Source organism: Gobius niger, assembly GCF_951799975.1.
Source record: "Gobius niger genome assembly, chromosome: 15".
In the NCBI taxonomy this organism is placed as follows: domain Eukaryota; kingdom Metazoa; phylum Chordata; class Actinopteri; order Gobiiformes; family Gobiidae; genus Gobius; species Gobius niger.
This window is the reverse complement of record NC_136866.1, coordinates 8637538-8656962: the sequence shown is the minus strand read 5'-3', so window position 1 is coordinate 8656962 and position 19425 is coordinate 8637538. Positions and strand designations below refer to the sequence as shown.

The window sequence follows — 19425 nt, the reverse complement described above, 5'->3', positions numbered from 1 at the left end:
GCCCCCTGGAGGAAAGGCCATGTAACTAATAAACGTCACGGAAGAAAGCAAATGCACTTTACATATTTTTTTTATATATTTATCTGTGTATTTATTTATTTATGAATTAATGTTTTTAATTATTTATGTATTTTTTTTTATTTTTTTTTCTTAACGTTTTTTTTTTTTTGCGTGGGTTTTTCGTTTTCTTTTATTTCCCCACGTTTTCTTTATTTGATGGATGTCACAAGATTTGACTAATGTGTGTGCAAATCAAATATTGTGACAATGATAAGTTACATTCAGAAGGCTTCTTGGTTATGACGCCGCAAAAATGAAAAAGTTCAGAACTGCAATGTTTAGTTCGACCGACAGAGGTCACTGTTGTCTTACATAAGTGGGCTCCACCCGTAATTTGGTGCCAATGAAATGTAAACAGTAAACATCATACTCCCAGGGCCTTCTAACAGTTACACATGCCTTATAAAAATGTCGTGCTTTAGCCATAACATTGTAATTGAATTGAATAATAAAAAAAAAATAAAAAAAAAGAGATCATAAAATGTACAAGTATGGCTAAATGAAATGCCTCAAAAGGGATCATCTTAGTCCCACGTTACATGGGTGAACATAATCCTAACTCAGCAATATTAAAAAGATAATAATAAAACGCATTTTGCCCTGGCTGTATGATTCAAACGAGCGACTTGAGTCACTCTTGATACCTTTCCGGTTTCCTCACAGTCACTCCCTCCGCGCCTCTGCTGGCTGTCACTGACTCTGTACGCGTTCAAACTTGTCGGCACATCCAGTTCTGTCTCGAGTTTACGTAGTTGTTTAGCTTAGGCATATTTGACAGGTTTCGTAATGTGTTAAAGTTTCTGTCGCTAGTGTTGTGTAGTGGGGGGGAAAAGTACAGTGGTTTCTTCCCTTTTAGTCTCCAAAAAAATCAGCGGGGGAAAATGTCCAGCTGAGGAGCGGAAATCCCGAAAGCTCTGGGCCTCTTTTGGTAATGATTGGTCAATATTTCGACAATGGCTGCAAAGGTAGGTCCTGCGTGTCACCGGTACAGCTATATTATCGAGCTAAGTGTTGTGTAGCTTTCGATCTTTGTTGACAGCTGTTTTTATGAAATGTGGGCGCCTTCATGGCAATGGACTCGCACCACAGAGTCCCCTGCAGCTTTGCACACTTGTTTAGCTAACTGCCAGGTTTGAGTTTGTTGTGCTTTTAAAAAGTTGCTTCTAGAGATATTTTAGTGTAAAAACGTGTCAATGATGCGCACGGGAAACTTTCTGGGAGTTCTTCTCAGGTACTCGGAAAATGCGTGCTACTAAAACAGTGTCTTGTGACATTTTACTACCTTTCCAGTGTGGGTCATTTGTGCTCGCGGTGTATGCTGGGAATTGTAGTCCATTGCAAACAGTCTTTGCTGGCACAACATTTTAAAGCATATTTCTTTTCTTGTTCTGGTGTACTCTCATTATGCATTGCCAGCCTAATATTTAACAACATTGAACTTTATACATTAGTTTTACATGTAAGAATAATCAGCATGCTTGTACACAACAGCAGAGTAATTTGGGTTGTAGTTTTTTCTTGTTTATTGTTGATACTTAGTAAAAAAGAGTCAGCAAAACTAGAACAAAACCCGTCCTACCTGTTTTGTTTGACCCCAAACTCAAAGCCACATCTCATTAACTACATTTCTATTTTTCCAGGCAAAAGTTTTGTATGATTTCAGTGCGGAGCCTGGCAACAATGAGTTGACAGTTAAAGAAAATGAGACCGTCACCATCACCAATCAGGTAGGCCCGTGTGTTGTACTGTGATGTGAGTTGACATTGGCTGCATGGTCATACTTTGCCTTGCAAATGCTGAACGGGAATGGGTTATATACAGGAAATACATGATGTCATTTTTTATCGCTCAGCAAGAGTTCAAAGGTCACCCACTGTGCTGACCTACATCATTTTCTTAATCAAAGCTGGTCCAAACTGTAGCTACTGTTTCAGGAAGAGTTCATTGTTTTTTTTCCTCTGCTAAACAAGCTAAATGAAGTCACTGTGTAAATAGCTTATTGATTTGCTGAAGTTTCTCACAGATTAGTTGTAACACTGCACTCTACTCTTTCTAGAGCATTGGAGGTGGCTGGGTGGAAGCGCAAAACTCCCGAGGGGAAGTTGGACTGGTTCCAGAAGATTACATTGAGGTAAGAAGACATGTTTGTGGCTGTGGTGCTGGTAGCGGTGGCAGGATGAAGGCTTTTTGTTGTGGCCTCTGATCTTCTACAAACTCATCAACATTTTATATTGCTGCTACAATGCTACAAAAGGGATTTATATTATTCCAAAAATTTCCCTAACACAGCAAACACATGTTTTGCAGATGTGTGCATATGTGAGCAATGGTCTACTAACGGTATTCATCATGTGGATGTGATTCACTGTGAAGCAAGCGTAACTGTTGAAACAGTTTTAGCACACAAACTCTGTGAATTATCAGACTAAGTGACAAATAATTAAGTTCACAGAAGCAGCTGATTTAAAAGAATGCCTGGAGCTGAAGGTGTGGTTGTGTTGTTTGATAGTAAATATTTAAACTGAAGAATTTTAACAAGTACTGTAGACTTCAACAGGTGAAAGAGAACACGCTCATGTTATTAGCAAAGGTAAAACATGTATTTGGATGCTTTGTATTTAAGTATCCAGCTAGATAGTAACATAACATACTCATTAAATGGTAATTCTATAATTTACTTGCGTAGTAAATACATGATACCACTTCAGCAATGCTCTTGCCACTAGTACTATTGCAGTGCTGCCACTATTGACTTCTTTTGTATCAGTCTACCCTACCACTTTAGTTAAAATACTGTCTGCTACTACTAACTTTACCCTGAAGGCACAATATATTGTTACAGCCAATATTGAGAAAACAAACTGACTTTTTGGCTTCAGTGTTTTGATCTGACTTGTTCTCCTAACATTAGTCAACAGAGGTCTGTTCTTGTCTTCCTCCAGGTCCTTTCACAGTTACCATCCTTTCCCACAGCAGCTCCAGCAGCTCCACCAGCACCACCTCCCAGCCAAGGAAACGTGACAGCTCCCGACTTGTCCTTCTTCGACGCCTTTGCCCCTGCGTCCGCCCCAGCTCCAAACCAGGTACGGCTTTTGCAGTTTCCTGAAGTTTCAGAATTCATGTAAAAGTTCTCTGCAATAACTAAAAAGCAGAAGCTAGTTTTGAGCAATGGATCTTATTTTACATTTCTGTGCGTGAACATTTTACCGACAGAAACCTAGATGTCAGATTGCTTTGAGGGACATGATTACCTACAATTGAAAAGTTGCAACTTGAGTAAACACTATCAACAAATCACAAAGTCTGTAGTTTAGTTATATGTCTTAAAGGTAATATCTTCTGCATACAACACAATGTCCTTCTTCACAAGGTCATATCAAATGTAAAACCTGTGAACCAAGGACTTTTTAGTTCTCACGAAATGTTCAATGTTAAATAAATCTCAAATCTAATCGCAATTGCAATAAGTGGGACACACCCTGCGGATAATGGTGGATAGTTGCTTTTTTCTGAGGTCAGCATTAAATTGTTTGGAAAAGAGGAAATGCGTCAGCTGTATTGAGTCACGCGGCCGTTCGCATTCACAAATAGCGTTCTACATCTAACCTAAGCTCACTGTGTCTGCTGTTAACATCACGGTGGTGAGTGCATAAAAATCACCTTCTCTCCCTCTCAAGGTGGATGCTGGGAGTTTGAGTCCCCAGCCCGATACCCCAGACACCCCACTCTCTCCCTTCTTTTCTTTTCCAAGCCAGGTAACAACCTGTAAAGGCTGGTGAGCAGAGACAATGAACCCAGATTCCCTCTGCCCCGCCTCCTGATCAGTTTGAGTTGGAAATTGACCCGTTTGAAAGCATGAAATTATTATTATGTTGTCACGTACGACTGATTAACCTGCACAGCCTGTTTTCAAATCAGCACCAGTAAAATGTCACTAGATCCTACTCACTCAGTGTTTTTTGTTTCATAATTTTAACTGGTATGACTCAAAATTGTGTAAATTCTGGCACTTAGTAGAAACTAGGCCCTGATATTTTTCATATTTAACTCGTGGTGTATGTTATAAGTCTAGTTCTGAGAGTGTTTTTTATCATTAAGAAGTACGTGTTTTGTATGTCCGTAACATTGCCTGCCTTGCATACAAAACATGTCTTTGTCGTTGGTAATCTACCGGTTTTCCAAATGTTTCTTCTTCTCTTTCTTTCAGACGAGTAACGGTAATGATCCGTGGTCTACGTGGAATGCAGATCCTTCTGGAGGCTCCTCCAACAACTGGGCGTCCAACCCAGAGGGCACTCAGACTGGGAAAAGTGCGGCTCCTGACCCCTGGGGCTCCGCGTCCCACGGCCACCCACAGGCTTATCAAGGACCAGGTCGGTACCGCTTTCGACTGTTGAATTACTTTGGTTACGTTCCGTATTCTGAAGAACCATTGACGCAGCTGAAGCCACAAAAAGGAAATGTAAAAGAGAATAAGCTATATTTAAAACCTTCTCTTTTCTCTCTGAAGGCCCATATCCCTATTTGATTGATTACACAGGTATCTCGAGCCTTGTCTTCTTGAAGCTTTGTCAATTCTTACAGGTTGATAAGTTTGCACATTTAACAGCATGTGTGTGTCAAATTTGCCCATGCTTAGACTTCTCATACCCGTATGCAAGTGAAGTGAAGCTAATATAGTGTTTCCCTAATGCGATGCAAACAACAAGGATGTCTTGCCTACTGCAGTGTATGTGCATTGAACATTGTACCTCTTTTTATTATATTGTATGTGTGTTTTTGCATGTAACGATTGCAGGAGCTGAGGATGATGAATGGGATGACGAGTGGGATGACAGGTCCACTGGAGGTTATCCAGAGTCAGAGGCCGGAGAGGGTGGGGCCATGCAGAGAGGTGCTGGAGCCCATTCAATGAAAATATCCCTCAACAAGTGAGAGCCAACAAACACCACAGTGGTCAAATGTACTTTTAATGATATAAAAAGTACCTAATTCATTGTCTCTGTCTGAGCAGGTTTCCCTTCTCCAAGTCTGGTCCAGAGCTGTACCTTCTTTGTAAACAGCTTACAAAAGGCAAAGAGCGGATACCGATTTATGTGAGTCACAGCTGGACTGAATGTGTGCACACATTCTGGTACAGACTCTCCTAGCTGTGTGTCATAACATCTCCTGTCTCTGCTTATTCAGGTCGGAGAAGTTGGCCCCGTTTGGTCCTACCCAGAAACACAGGTTGACTGCGTTGTTGCTGACCCGAAGAAAGGCTCAAAGCTGTACGGCCTCAAAAGTTACATCGAGTATCAAATCACACCCAATGTAAGTTTTCAAAAGAAGACAACACCAATTAAAAATCGAAGGCCTGAATAACGTCTTATTATGTTTCATTTAGTCCACAAATAGGCCCGTCAATCACAGATACAAACACTTTGATTGGCTTTATGAGAGGCTCCTGGACAAGTTCGGGTCGGCCATCCCCATCCCGTCTTTACCTGATAAGCAAGTGACAGGTACTGCGCCTTTTATCAATGATTAATGGGGAAATGTTTGAAGTCTAATTTTCCGTGTGTCCGTAGGACGTTTTGAGGAAGAGTTTATTAAAATGCGCATGGAGCGGTTGCAGGGCTGGATGACGAGAATGTGTCGGCACCCGATCGTTTCGAGTAGCGATGTGTTCCAACTGTTTCTCACCTACAAAGACGAGAAGGTATGCGCTTTTGCTCACGCACTTCAAAGAGTGCCGCATAACTCTTGGTGATTTGCATTCTCAAAATGCATGCTATACAAATGAATGATCTGGATTCAACACTATGAATGTTGAATGGTTGTTTTCATTTTGACTTTGGGCTAGGATTGGAAAATGGGCAAAAGAAAAGCGGAGAAAGATGAGCTGGTTGGAGTGATGGTGTTCTCCACAATAGAGCCTGACGCCCCAGATCTGGACCCACTGGAAGTGTGAGTCTGACCTCATTTCGATAAACTCTGTCATGAAAACGCTAATAGTTGAGAAAATGAACGTCGCCTCTCTATTTCCCCTCAGGGAGCAGAAGTGCGAGCAGTTCAGCAGGTTTAGCAAAGCCATGGACGACGGCGTGAAGGAGATTCTCACCGTGGGCCACGAGCACTGGAAGAGATGCACAGGCCGTATGTGCTTGACTAATGCGTGTTGTCTGTTCCCACTCTCCGATGACTTAAGTGCTATTTATATTATTTTGTAAACTCACTTGTGTTTGTGTGTGTGTGTGTTCGTTCATAGCTTTACCTAAAGAGTACCAGAGGATCGGCAAGGCTTTTCAAAATCTCTCGTCTGTTTTCGCCAGCAGCGGATACCAGGGTAAATACCGATATGAGCCAAGCTGCTATTTGTTTTGTGGTAAACGCTCTTTCCGTTTAGCCTCAAAGCTCTTCTGCCTGATGGTGGTAAACAGTGAACTTTCAAGTCTAGTGATGTATAGAGAATACACACAATCGGAATATTTTTTTATTGTCATGGTCACTGAAAGGACAAAATAAAACATACATGAATCATGAGAAATATATTTAAAAAAGGAACAAGTACTACATCAGGAACAACGTGGCAAATTGACACGACGTTACTCTCAAACCCTTGGTGTGAACAGAATCTAAAATCTAAAAACATGTACACAATACAAGTGCAGTGTCCTTGAGGGGCTGGAGTGGACCACAGTTTGTGAATGCATTATGGAAGCAGAGGAAGGGAGGGCAGGAAAGGGAGAGAGTTCAGCTTCCTGACAGCCTGTGGGATGAAGCTGTCCTTCAGTCGGCGAGATATCTATATGTATAGGAAGATTTAAAAAAAAAAGTAAATTGAAATCCCTGTGACCAGAAAATGATTAAGTGGGTGTGCAGTGCAGTATTTTCTTTGGAAATTGGATTTAGTTGACTACTTAGCAAGTAACCGTCAGAACTCTCATGATGGGAGTTACTCAAAGTGTAAATTAAATGCTGGAGATACTAAAATGAATTATCTTCATAACAAACGATTACTCATTCGCACAGTACGGCCTGCTGCCACCATAATGCTAATTGTCTGTCACTATGTTGAAATGGACTCAGCGTTTAAGAAATATTTAGATTTCAAACCTTGTGTGTAGGTGAAGCCACCCTCACAGACGCCATGACGGAAGCAGGAAAGACCTATGAGGAGATTGCCCAGCTGGTTGCAGAACAGGTATGTGATGTTTAGTATTACAGTAGCAAACCGCATATTGCAAAACAATGGTGGAGCAAGGATGTGACGCCTGAGGGACTCATTTCTGTGTTTACTATCACAAACAGTAGTAATTTGTACATACTTGTGCCTCCCTTCACGATAACTATTTTTTTACTTGTTCTTGTCGGCCCGTGTTGACGTTGTGCAGGACATTGTGTCGGGTCATGACCCCTTAGACACAATGTCCTGCCTCTCATATCTGTCAAGGAAGAGGCTGAAGTTATTAGTAGTAGTTCTTTAGATTAATATATTCTTGAGATATTAGCATGTCTGTCCCACTCGCCAACAGCTTACAGAAGACTTATCTGATAAGCTTGTGCTACTTCTGAACAAAGTAACCACATATGTAGATAAATTCAAAAACTGTTTGTAACAACAGAGAAAGTAAACTTAATTTAGTACCAGAATCTTTATCTCTAGAGCCATAGTGAAAAAGTTGGTGTAGTAGTTGCAATCTAAAGAGCAGACAGTTGCCTCAATGATGGAACATTTACATAGCTTTTTATCACTTGGATAACCTATTAGGCCTTCTATTTTTACCCTTATCTCATCTTTAGATAGTAACTGCTCGAATGTTTTCCAGCCTAAAAAAGACCTTCACTTCGTCATGGAGACCAACAATGAATACAAGGGTCTGCTGGGCTGCTTTCCTGACACCATTGGCGTCCATAAGGTTCACTATATTTTGACAATGCTGTTTCATTATGCTGTTGACGTCAGTAGCTAACGCGTTTCTCTCCCATAGGCTGCAATAGATAAAGTAAAAGAAGGCGACAAACTGGTCGCAGCTGGTAAAATCACCCCTCAGGATAAAGTGGGCATGGCCAAACGTGTCAGCACTATGTCTTATACATTACAAGGTACTGCGGTCAAAACCATAGTTACTACAGGTATAGGGAATGATTAAATGATGAATTCATATCTGACTCCTCTGTGTCTTTTAGCTGAAATGAACCACTTCCATAGCAACCGTATCTATGACTACAACCGGGTCATGCAGCTGTACCTTGAGGAGCAAATCAAGTTTTACGAGACGGTAGGAGCTTGTTCATTAACTTTCTCGCTAAATGTCAGAGACTTGGACCTATACCGGCCATATTGTTGGCAGTATTGTACATCTGGCTTCAGCTGCTGACGACACACATGGTGGATTTTCAATTGATTTCCGAGTATTTGATCCCAAATTCATTATAAATCAAAATTTGAAGGTCAAACGTTATGGACAAAATCCACCATGTTTGCTGCAGGTAAGCAGGTAGCGCTGCAACAGCTTACAGAAGACTTATCTGATAAGCTTGAGCTGCAGAATGTAACACAAATGAACCACGGAAATTGCAATGTTGTCACCTCGATGAAAAGTTGTGAAAAACCTTTGTTCTGTTTCTTCTTTCTGCGTCTCCAGATTGCAGAAAAACTGAGACACGCACACGGTCAATTCACCACAATGTGAGAACCATGACAGTCACACTACAAGAAACCACCCAATATTCCTGTTTGTACGACTATTATTTTGGCCCATTTTAATTTCATTTCTACTTGAGTTCACCTGTGCCTTGGACAATGTAACACTGTGTACATATCATCAGCAGTGCACCTACAGCAGAAGACTATTTCTAAATGTTCTCCAATTGTAATCTATGTCAACAGTACTGTGCCAAAGTCTGAGGGAGGCTTTAATGAACATTTATAAACATGTAATTCTGTCACGCTACTGGCCCTAACTCGCAATTGTGAAGCAAAATCTGGGGTATAGACCAGAATATTTCAGTAGAATTTTTGTCCTTGGCCTGGTAGCCTTCAGATGTTTCCTAAAATAAAAAGAAACACACACACAATTGATTTAAACACTGATAAAACTTGTCACACTTTTGCACAGTACTGGAAATTATAGTCAAGCTAACTATTAAGTGTCATTGTCATTACATTGTTTTGGATTTGCTTGGGCCTTCTGCATGAGCGCACTGCTTCCACCATCTAGGTTTATTTTTTTCCCTCAGCATGCACTTCCTTTGGCTCCAACAGGAAGGCGCATTTCCTTCCTCCTGTGCCTTCCTCACGTCACGTGCCTTTACATTATATTATTGCACAAAACAAAAGTGCTTTGATTGTATTCCCCAACCTGCATACTGTGATACTGCAGTTTACATTTTTAGACACTTTTAATTTCTCACTGTTAAAATAAAGAAAACAAAGTCCCAATGAAGACGGACTAAAGCCTTTAGATTTTTCATGAAGAATATTTATCCCTAGATTTAGATGTTTTATATGAAGGTGTTTGAAGCACTGCTAAATAACAATCTGTACTATAAGAGCTCTAGTTACATCCGGAGAATATGCGATGTATGCAATTTTACTTCTGCTTTTCACCAGCTTACAATCACTCTAATCGCGTCCACTTTGTACATTCTTATGACTTAACCGAATGCAAGACATATTGTAAAAGTAATAATATTAAAAAGAAAAACTTTATGCGTTTGGGCCCATCAGGTGCTCTGTCGTCAAGATATTTTATGTATAGAACTGTTTGCCATATGTAACTCAATTCTGTTTGATTTATTAAACAATGATTTGTACTCACTCTTTGTGTCGGTGTTTAGTTTAAATGTAAGTGTGGTATTTTCCATGGATTTCCAGTTATTGAGCCTGGTTTTACACACTGTGCTTCCTATTCCCCAAACAGACTCCTCCTTTTAGGAGATGGGCTTATGCAGAGACACAGAGGGGCCTGACTGTGCAGGGTCAAAGACTGTGTTTGTTCACTCACTGTCAAAGGGCTCATGTGTAGAGGGCTTTAGGTGCAGCTGGTTGTGGCCCGCCAAAACCACACAAGGACACTTTAATGTACTTCCATTTGACCCAAGTAACAGGGTGGGGCCTTCAACTTCACAACATACTGCTAATTAAGTTCAATTTATTTGATAAATCCATTTTGATATTTGTTGTGAAAATTGTAGCTGTTCACTGATACAGTTGACATGACATTATTACAAATATATAAAAAATACTTTCAAGATTAAAGTAGACACCAAAATCATATAATGCTGCGTAGACTGTATATAAATATAAATAATAAATGTAGTTTCACAGTGGCTTATATAAAAGTACAAAACATGTGCAAAATACTCAACATGTTGCTTACACAGTTGCACTATATTCCTCTTTGTCTGGGTGCTTTCCTCAAGAATACCCATATTAAAGTCTGTTTTTATCTTTGATCATCATGATGTACAATATCCCAGTCTCCCTGCCTGATGTTTCAGGGCGACACGCGTCTTCTGAAGGAGCGCGGTCGGATCATCATACTGACTTTACGCAGAGAGTAATAGTCTGAGTCTTTCCATGAGTGCCACACGATCCCATCTGGACCCAGAGGACCACGGCCTCGAGGCGTGTAATGACCTCCCTGCAGTTACAAAAGTGATTAAAACCTCACATTGCGTTTATCGATATCTGACTGATTGTAGACCTATATAACTTTGGTCTTACTCTGTAGTAGACTCCATTCAAGTGTGCATAAAAGCACTGGTTGTACCACCATCCGCCATGGGAGATCTCTGCACAGATGTTGCCGCTGTCTGGCGTGCTGAAGCTCTGTTTGTCGTGGTACCAGCTGAGAGAGTCCTGGGCCGAGCCGCTGAACCCAGAGACGTGCAGGCGGTACTGGTGCTCTTCATCCTCCACACTACAGAAAAGCAACATAAGCTTTATTTACGCACATGTTAAGACATTCTATCAACTTTTTATTGTAAAATGTTATAATGTTTGTGCCTTGTGAAAAACACACCTAGAGTTGTGCTTCCTTTCATTCACACATGTTTAAAGGCCCTGTACCTTATTTCTTTTAATTTGCAATCAATGAAAGAGGGAGCAAGTATATTTAATTGTTTGTAGTGTCTAAACTCATCCCCAGCTTTCCCTTGCATCTCAATATTTTACAGGGATGAGTTTATAACCATGTTTTACAACCTTTCAGGGTTACTTTTCTGAACCACTGTAACAGAAAAACTGGCCTGCAAGTTCATGTAATTGATACAGACGGTTTACAGTTAGATGCTCAATATTTTGTCCAAGAATGGCTGAGTTTACAATGTACTGAAGGAGAAAACAAAGTGTTCCACCACTTGCATAATGTCAGGTATAGGGCCTTTATGTAATCCTGCATTTATATGGCGGTATATAGTATATTAGAAACACAAGCCCGCCTCCCTCACAGGTGCACCAACCACTTAAAGAAATATTTATACCGCTTTACTCCCCTTGTACCAGCAGAATATGAGGTCATGTCTTGTGTATGTTTGTTAATTGAGGTTTATTGACTTGTTTTGAGCCTATACATAAAAAATCCTGCACAATAAAGGACCTTAAAGACTTCAGGGTACTAAGACACTATGCTGCAACTTGCGAATCACCTGAAGCTCTGGTAGAGGGCGTGTTTGTGCTTATTGCTCCAGTCCTCCAGGTCTATCCGCAGCGTGTATTCGCCCTGAGTGCTGAGGTCGTGGATGTGGTCGTTTCCCAGCCAGAACTCCGAGCGCAAGTCTCCAAAGCCGTCCCTGTAATCCCCCCAGGTCCGGTCAAATGTCACTGCTCCATCCACCCTTCGTTGGATCACTGTCCAGCCCCCACCTGGAGCACAGAGACAAGGCATATGTCAGGTCTAGTGGGAGCATGTGGGGCACAGCAGGACGGCCCCAACCAGACAAACAGGCTGTAATTTAATTGGTTGGGTAAAGAGAAGAAACCATTGTCTAATATTCACATTGGGCAGGTTAGAAATCTATGGTAGAATTTGCCTTTCTTTCAAAAACACAGACTCTCCCCTAGATGAATACAGGCCCCTGACATAAAGAACTTTCTGAACACAGCCAATTAAGTTTTAATGAGTTTGAGGGAAGCGTCACTCACCATCTGTGTCCATATCACAGTAGACCTGCACGGGAACCCCAGCCATCAGCGGTATGACTGTGTAGAGACCTGATCTCCTCTCGCCATTGTAGTAAATAGAGGCACAGTCAATGGGGCAGTTCCTCATGTGTGGCGATTCTGCAGAGACAATACTTTTAGTGTCTCGCGCCCTCTTCTGGTGGAAAAGTGCATGGACAGACCTGGGGGGTGGTGAGGCTCTTGTGAACTCATCATTGAGTTGGGGTGGAGGACGTTGAGCAAACAGCCAGGACTTCTTTTGACTCTGTCCACCACCTCGGTCAAATTATGGACTTGATTCTGAATGGGAGTTCACAGTCAGATGTTATTGATCATATGTGCACCATGTGTTAACCACTATGTCACTTAAAACAGGTCAGGTCAAAGCAAAATGGTAATTCTTACTCTTGAAACTCTTAAAAAAAAGAATTAAGAATTAATCTGAGAGGTGCTGTTACCTGCAGGTCCAGTATGAGGGTGCCCTGTATGTGCAGCAGGCTGGTGGCTTCTGTGTAGTGCATCTCCAGATCATGAAGTCGTTGTTCAACAGACATGTTCAGGTGAGTCCTCTCCTCAGCCTATCAGCAAACAATCAAATGTTTTCAATAACCATCCATCTATCCATCCATCCATCCATCCATCCATCCATCCATCCATCCATCCATCCATCCATCCATCCATCCATCCATTTTCTTCCGCTTTATCTGGGGCCGGGTCGCGGGGGCAGCAGTCTCAGCAGAGATGCCCAGACTTCCCGATCCACACACACCTCCTCCAGCTGTTCTGGGGGACCCCGAGGCGACACCAGGCCAGCTTGGAGACATAGTCCCACCAGCGTGTCCTGGGCCTTCCACGAGGCCTTGTCCCACTAGGACATGCCTGCCTATAACCAATATACTTTTTGTTAACTTAATAAAATGCAGATGCATCAAATTCAATCTTTTGTGAAACTCTATTATATCAATGTAAGCTTAAACTGGCCTTGCAGGTTCACTTGTGCACTTGGACTAGAGCAGCTTGTGTCAAGATTATCCCACTGTCCCTTTGCTAGATAAATAAATGCTCAAGCTGTCTGAGAGTCATTACCACTGTCAGTATGGAGCTGACTTTAATGTACAGGAGCAATGGCCACCTGCGGCAGAGTATCTGAGTTATTGTTTGTTTAGCACTAAGACACATGTAACAACATGTGTAGGGGTAGCATGGCTAATCCTGTTAGCGGCTAAGGCCAAGGACAAGCTGGGAGTGTGTTAACTTGAACTGTGGTGTTAAATCATTCTACTCCATGAGCAATGACAAGGCACTTTTGGATAAGTCATGTCTTTTTTCTAATTTAAGTGTGGGTCCCTTCTATTCTATAGTATTGGGAGAATAGTCTTGATTTTACCATTAAATTACAGAATATGGGCTATAAACTATATTTGTCATGTATTTAATGCAGCCCACCTAAATATTCTGGTTCTATTCTTCATTTTTGCAATGAAACTTGCCTTGCCTATAACGTACAAACCTGTACATTAGGCCTTAAAATAAAATGACCTGTAGTTCCAGGACCTTCACACGGTGCCGGTGGTTCCTGAGCTCCTCCTGTAGCCCAGACACCGTCTCCCTCAGCGCAGACAGCTGCCTCTTCAGCTCCTCATTCTCATGGAGCCAGAAGGACACTTCATCGGTGCAGCGGAACATATCAGGGCACCTCTGCCCCTCCACCTGAGGCAACGTGGCCACAATCCGGCACATCCCATCGTCCATCAACTGTGGGCATCATAACAAGAATAAATATACCACAAAGCCAATTAAATATGAACAATACTGGCTAAATAGTGTCCATTCTAAAACTAACATTGAATACAATGAGCCTTAGGAAGGGTCTACTCTGGATAAGCATCTCCTACTGCTTTCTGAATCCACTTTACTGAGGGGCTCTACCTCTAAGCTCGTCCTGAATTATTATATCTTGCATTTAAAGGTCTCACCTGGTTGGAATATTCTCCACACTGGGTTCCTCCTCCATTGAATCGAGTTGCGTTGAAGGAGCGCACCTCAGAGACCATCACCAGCCCCGTCAACAAGCACAGCCCAGAGACGCTCCAGGCGGGAGAAGACATGGCCGACACCGCTCCACTGTTAAACTACCTCTTTCTGTCCGGGAGAGGAGAAGCTGTCCATTCCTACGTCCACCTCACCTGCCCCTATTGAACACATAGAATATCACAAGGTCTGACGGGGCATGAACTTTTGGAAGGACAGGGTGATCCCATTTAGTTTATTACATTACTGTCTTCAGGCTCAAACAGCTTAACACTGTCAGGGAATTTAAACTGACCAAACATAAAGCATTAATATGACTCAGAGTCCAGACACTTTTACACTCACTGTAGGTCTAGAACATTTTTAAAAACATATATAGAGAGGATATATTATAGATAGTTGTGTATGTGGGATTTATTAATGGTTGTTGGTGTTGCTGTTTGTTCAAATCAATAATCTTTTGTGTGAAATTGTTGATTTGAGACAACTACTGTTACGATATAAGCCTCTACAACAAAATCAAATGAACTGAAGCTACTGCTATAACAGATTAGTGCTTGAGATATCATTATATAGCCTCAATAATACTAAATAGCCAACACTGTCATGGTATAGCCTACTCACCACTGCCATAGGTCATCTTCTGCCAATAAGTCCAGGTACAATCTTCTGTTTATTTTCTGTGATCCTACAGCTGTGTTTCAGTTCGAATGCGTCACGTTTCTGTCACCCTCTCTCTCACTCTCACTGGAGACATCTTACAGCCATAATCCACCTGTAAGAGGATTGGCCGATGGGAGATGGAGGCAGACGCAAAAGGGAACGCAATTTTTGACAGAGTAGCATATCATCAGGGGTAATGCAAATGATGTCTGCTCATGCAAGATTGTAGTGTAAAAGTAGGCCTAAAAGTATTTTAGACCCAACTTTGTGCGCACACCCTGAACTACCGTCTCAAACAACAAAACCGATCCTTCTATTTGGAATAGGCTGCCCTCGAGCCTTCCCATCTGCCACCATGACTAAAGGACTGCTGCTCATCTGACTAGTTTACTCACAGTATTTGCTCACAGGTCGCGCGTGGCAGTCAGCTGAACTTGGCTGTTTTTTTCCTGCACCAGTCAAGAAGTCCACTAGGGGGCAACAACGCACCATAACTTTGCTAGGCGACTTTTTCTGTGATGATGTTTCATTTTTTTTGTCTTTGGCTTTGAGACCATAGTTTCCAAGTCTCGATGATTAGTATGTTTTTTCCATATAGCCTAAGCCTAGTGACATTTTGTATTATCATTGTAGGTACAATTTTTACATAGGCTACAAAATAAATCCTATAGGCCTAAATAGTCTCACAGTTCTTCCGCCAAGTGAATGCTCCTCCCTGGGGTCCCCTGCCCTGAAGTATGCCCTGAAGCCCCTGAGTTACTCTACAAGGCTGGTCTCAAACTTCTTACACTGAGAACCATTTAAAAAAAAGTATCCTTGAGGATTATGTTGCCTTCGTATGGTCTCGTAATTATGGGGAATACCACTGGCCGAAAATTTCACACATCTCACTTGATCTGGTATTTTCCACTGGGAAACTGGGCGATAATTTTGATGTCCGAGTTCCCGAGATGAGATGACCTTTGACCTTTCAACATGGGGCGGATCTAGAAAAAAAATCACGAGGTGGCAAGCAGGGTCAGGGATCATTTCTGGGGTGGCAACACATTTTACAATGTTGAATGGTTATAGTGGGGGTACACAAGTTTTGCTTGATCGCAAGGCAATTTTTCCGTTTAGATGCAGCTGAGCCTCCGTCAATTACATACAAATACTAGCATTGTCCATAACATAAGTAGAGGGCAATTCGTTGTCCTGTCAAAAAAGTACTGAGAGTGAGCCTCCGTAAGCACCCAAGTAACTTCTGGAGCAGATGTGAGACATTACATGATATCAATGGGGCGGCAGCTGGGGTGGCAAGACCTTTAGGGGTGGCAGCCGCCCTGTGCCACCCCTCTAGATCCGCCCCTGCCTTTAAACACCAAAGAGAGCAGCGATAATACATTTTTATGTCTTTTAGGTGATTGCTATGAAGCCGACACTTAACCTTTTAGCTTCTCAATTTTAATTTAGTCTTTTTTTTTTGTCTTTTCCTCTTTCCACAAAAGCAGATGCAAAAAAGTGGTTCAGCAGTTTGTAGATGAATTCATGATGATTTATTTGTTTATAGTGTAATGGTGCGTGTTTTTAATGTTTCACTTTGCTATGAGACAAAAGCACTCGCACACAATACACTCAGAACTACCACTTCACAACTGGAAACAAGCAGCATTAGACTTTGTGAAAACTTGAGATGAGTCATTGCCTATGGCAGACCAGGTCTTAAACAGAGCTTACCCATGACTAAAGAGGCCAAAAACTTAACAAAGACAATAACTAAAGAGGATTCGGAGTCCTCTAAGACAGTGTTTCTCAACAGGGGTATGGGGACCCTGGGGGTACTTGAGCAATAACAAAAAGAACGTGAAACTGATTACAATTTCAGAGAGTAATTTAGCTTCATTTTGAACACAACACGCTATAAAATACTGAATAATCTTAGTTTATTTGATCACTTTGTAATGATATTGGCAAGATCCTCAAGGTAGGGGGTACTCGGAGAATAGATGCACGACTCAAGGGGTACATGAGTCGTGCAGCAATGTTCTGTGCAGCCCTGTGAGGCAACTTCTGTTGTGATATTGGGCTATGCAAAACCATTAAACTTAAACTTAAACTTACTCGGAGGCGCATCGAGTTGCCTTGTGTACGAAATGCGCGGTATAAATAAAGTTGCCTTGCCTTGCCTTAAATGCACGACTCAAGGGGTACATGAGACAAAAAAAAGTATGGGAACTACTGCTTTAAGACCACAGTTAAAGAGGGGGTATGATGCTTTTTTCAATCACATAGCACCGGTCTATATCACAATGATGACGAAACCTTCTGTTGGTCTGTAAATGCAGTAAATTAGAATAACTGCCTTGTATAAAATTGCTCTCTCAAAATGGCTGTAGTGAATGTCTTGAAATAGGCCTCTGTCTCTTTAAGAACCTCTGACTCTTTCCGACACGCCCCCTCCACACGCTGTCTGTGGCATCAGTGGGGAGGGGGTTCTGCTGAGGAGCAGTGGTTGGTTACTCGGCTGGTGACGAAAGCTCGGAGGCGTCTCCAGGAGGTGGGGGCGTTCCTAGGTGGACTCAGGCAAACCTATCCCTAAAATGGCCGCCATCAGAGTTTTTACAGATTACTCAAAAATATATGAATGTGCCAAGGCGACACTTCAGGCATGTTTTTAATGAGGGAATGACATAATAACATGATGGAAAGCTTGAAAAAGTCGATTTTGCACAATACCCCCTCTTTAAGAAACACTGCACTTCACCACTTTCACCACCTATAGGCTACTAAATTATACCTATCATAACATGATTTTATTAATAAACTCAGGAACATTGAGAGTAAAAAGGATATTTTTAGACATGCCACCTTCATTTCTCATGATGAGATACAATGCCCGTTGGCTTCTCCTGGCAGTGAGCCACATGTTAATGGCTTTGGTTACAAAATTCAATTAACTTCATAATTGTAGCATGACGATAACTGCATGACACACCTCTTGTTCATTTCATTAGTTGTCCTTGTGTTGTTTATAACCAGAACGGCGCTGAAAGTGGGTCATTAGTCAAACGTGCTAAAGTTGAAATCACAGACAAACAGGAACATTTGTCACAATACAACGAAGTGACCTACATTATAAAGACCAGTCAGTCTGTCCTTCGTATCTGTAATGAAACACTGAATCTGCATTTAAAACAACCCACTGAATTATGCATGACACAGAAAGGCAGGTGTGTGCATTTGTCAGCATGTGAAGTGGCTTTCCCGAGAGCAGCGACACGGGGCAAAAAGCAGATGTTGAAGGATGTGACAGTTGAGAGCTCAGGCTGTAAACAGGGAGAAGAAGTGGGAGGGGCCTTTGGTGTCAACATGAGAGATTCCCGTTTATAGGCAGGTTTCATAAATTGAAACCTATGGCAGCCTGTCACGCAATTCTGTCACACACAAAGACAATGCAAGGACATGTAGTAGGCGTAACATTCAGTTCAGTTCAAGCAGGTAAACAACGTTCTTTGATACAGAACTACTCAAAGTAAGGAACAGTACTTCTGATTTTAGAGGGTCAGGACCCCCAAATTCTCTCAGGGTTTCTGAAAAAGTGATAGCAGGATGGCATTATAATGAAGGAATGACTGCATTTGCTTTTTATTATTTATTTTACTTAATAAAATAAAAGGCTGCATACCTATTTCTCTCAATCTTGTATCCAGGGGCATAACTGGTCCATTTTGTTGCTAAGGGCACAGCAGTTCTGATGTAAGATCCGCAGTTAATGTGATGGTTTTAATGCAACAGTTCCATTTCCCAGAAAATGTGAACCTCCAATTATTACAGCAGTGTCAGAGAGCTGGCTGTCTACAAAGATTGTAGCTCAACATTTACCAGTCTATCACTTTTTAGTTTGCTATTTGACTCTTTGTCGATGACATACACATAGAAAAACAGTTTTCCCAACTCTGTCAAGATTTATTGTGTGCTAAATATTACTGCCTCCTTATTTTTAATGACAGACGTGAAAAAACCTAATAGGAGTAGCTCAGCCAGTGCATGTTGTGGGTGGATTATGATGGAGAGAGCGCCGTCGTGACCCACACAGTGAACATGTGGCTCGTCACTTTGATTTGACATGCGGTGTCTCGTGTTGCACAATGTCAGGACCTGCAACAGTGGATCAATCAGTATCGATTAGTATGCAGTGTCTGCAAATGTCTACAATGGAGTGTCACAGTGCTTACAGTGTGTGCACTGGAATTTTTCCTTCAAAACCAACTGCTACAAGACATCCGGAATATACTTTCCTGATGTCAATATACAATATAAATACGGGTATCTGTATGTGTGACAAATTACAATGTACATTTCACCAAAAAAAAACATTTTGTTCTTCCACAGGCCAAATGTTTTGCATGATAAATGTTACAAAACATTTTCATATAGTATTTGGGCATTTTGTGATTACATGACGCTGTAGTCATGGTCAGCTTTATGGTCAATTTCATCACATGTAAAATCTCTACATACAAGAGTGAGAGCTAGAGTAT

General features: G+C 41.6%; 2 protein-coding genes across 2 annotated transcripts; one reads left to right on the top strand and one right to left on the bottom strand.

Moving 5' to 3' along the window:
• The first annotated feature begins 719 nt into the window (after positions 1–719).
• snx9b (sorting nexin 9b) lies at positions 720–9817 on the top strand. The gene is made up of 18 exons (XM_079572603.1): positions 720–1025; positions 1701–1787; positions 2117–2191; positions 3003–3143; positions 4268–4433; positions 4859–4991; positions 5075–5156; positions 5248–5373; positions 5447–5564; positions 5631–5761; positions 5906–6009; positions 6095–6198; positions 6311–6388; positions 7170–7246; positions 7872–7961; positions 8034–8148; positions 8233–8324; positions 8691–9817. The coding sequence occupies exons 1-18, from the start codon at positions 1014–1016 to the stop codon at positions 8736–8738; spliced, it is 1779 nt and encodes a 592-aa protein (XP_079428729.1). The 5' UTR covers positions 720–1013; the 3' UTR covers positions 8739–9817.
• A 727-nt stretch (positions 9818–10544) lies between these two features.
• Positions 10545–14971, bottom strand: LOC306974758 (ryncolin-2; the record flags this gene model as incomplete). The annotated part of the gene is made up of 9 exons (XM_079572145.1): positions 14867–14971; positions 14188–14403; positions 13751–13966; positions 12670–12789; positions 12394–12511; positions 12194–12331; positions 11698–11914; positions 10775–10970; positions 10545–10691 (listed from the first exon to the last, which is right to left on the bottom strand). Exons 2-9 carry the CDS (start codon positions 14317–14319, stop codon positions 10545–10547), a joined length of 1284 nt encoding a protein of 427 aa, XP_079428271.1. The 5' UTR covers positions 14320–14403; positions 14867–14971.
• Between the last annotated feature and the right edge of the window lie 4454 nt (positions 14972–19425).

Bases quoted from the DNA above. Each gene is read 5' to 3' on its own strand.
- snx9b (XM_079572603.1), top strand. The intron at 4,992-5,074 runs GTGAGAGCCAAC...CTGTCTGAGCAG, and splicing joins ATGAAAATATCCCTCAACAA to GTTTCCCTTCTCCAAGTCTG. The intron at 5,762-5,905 runs GTATGCGCTTTT...ACTTTGGGCTAG, and splicing joins TCACCTACAAAGACGAGAAG to GATTGGAAAATGGGCAAAAG.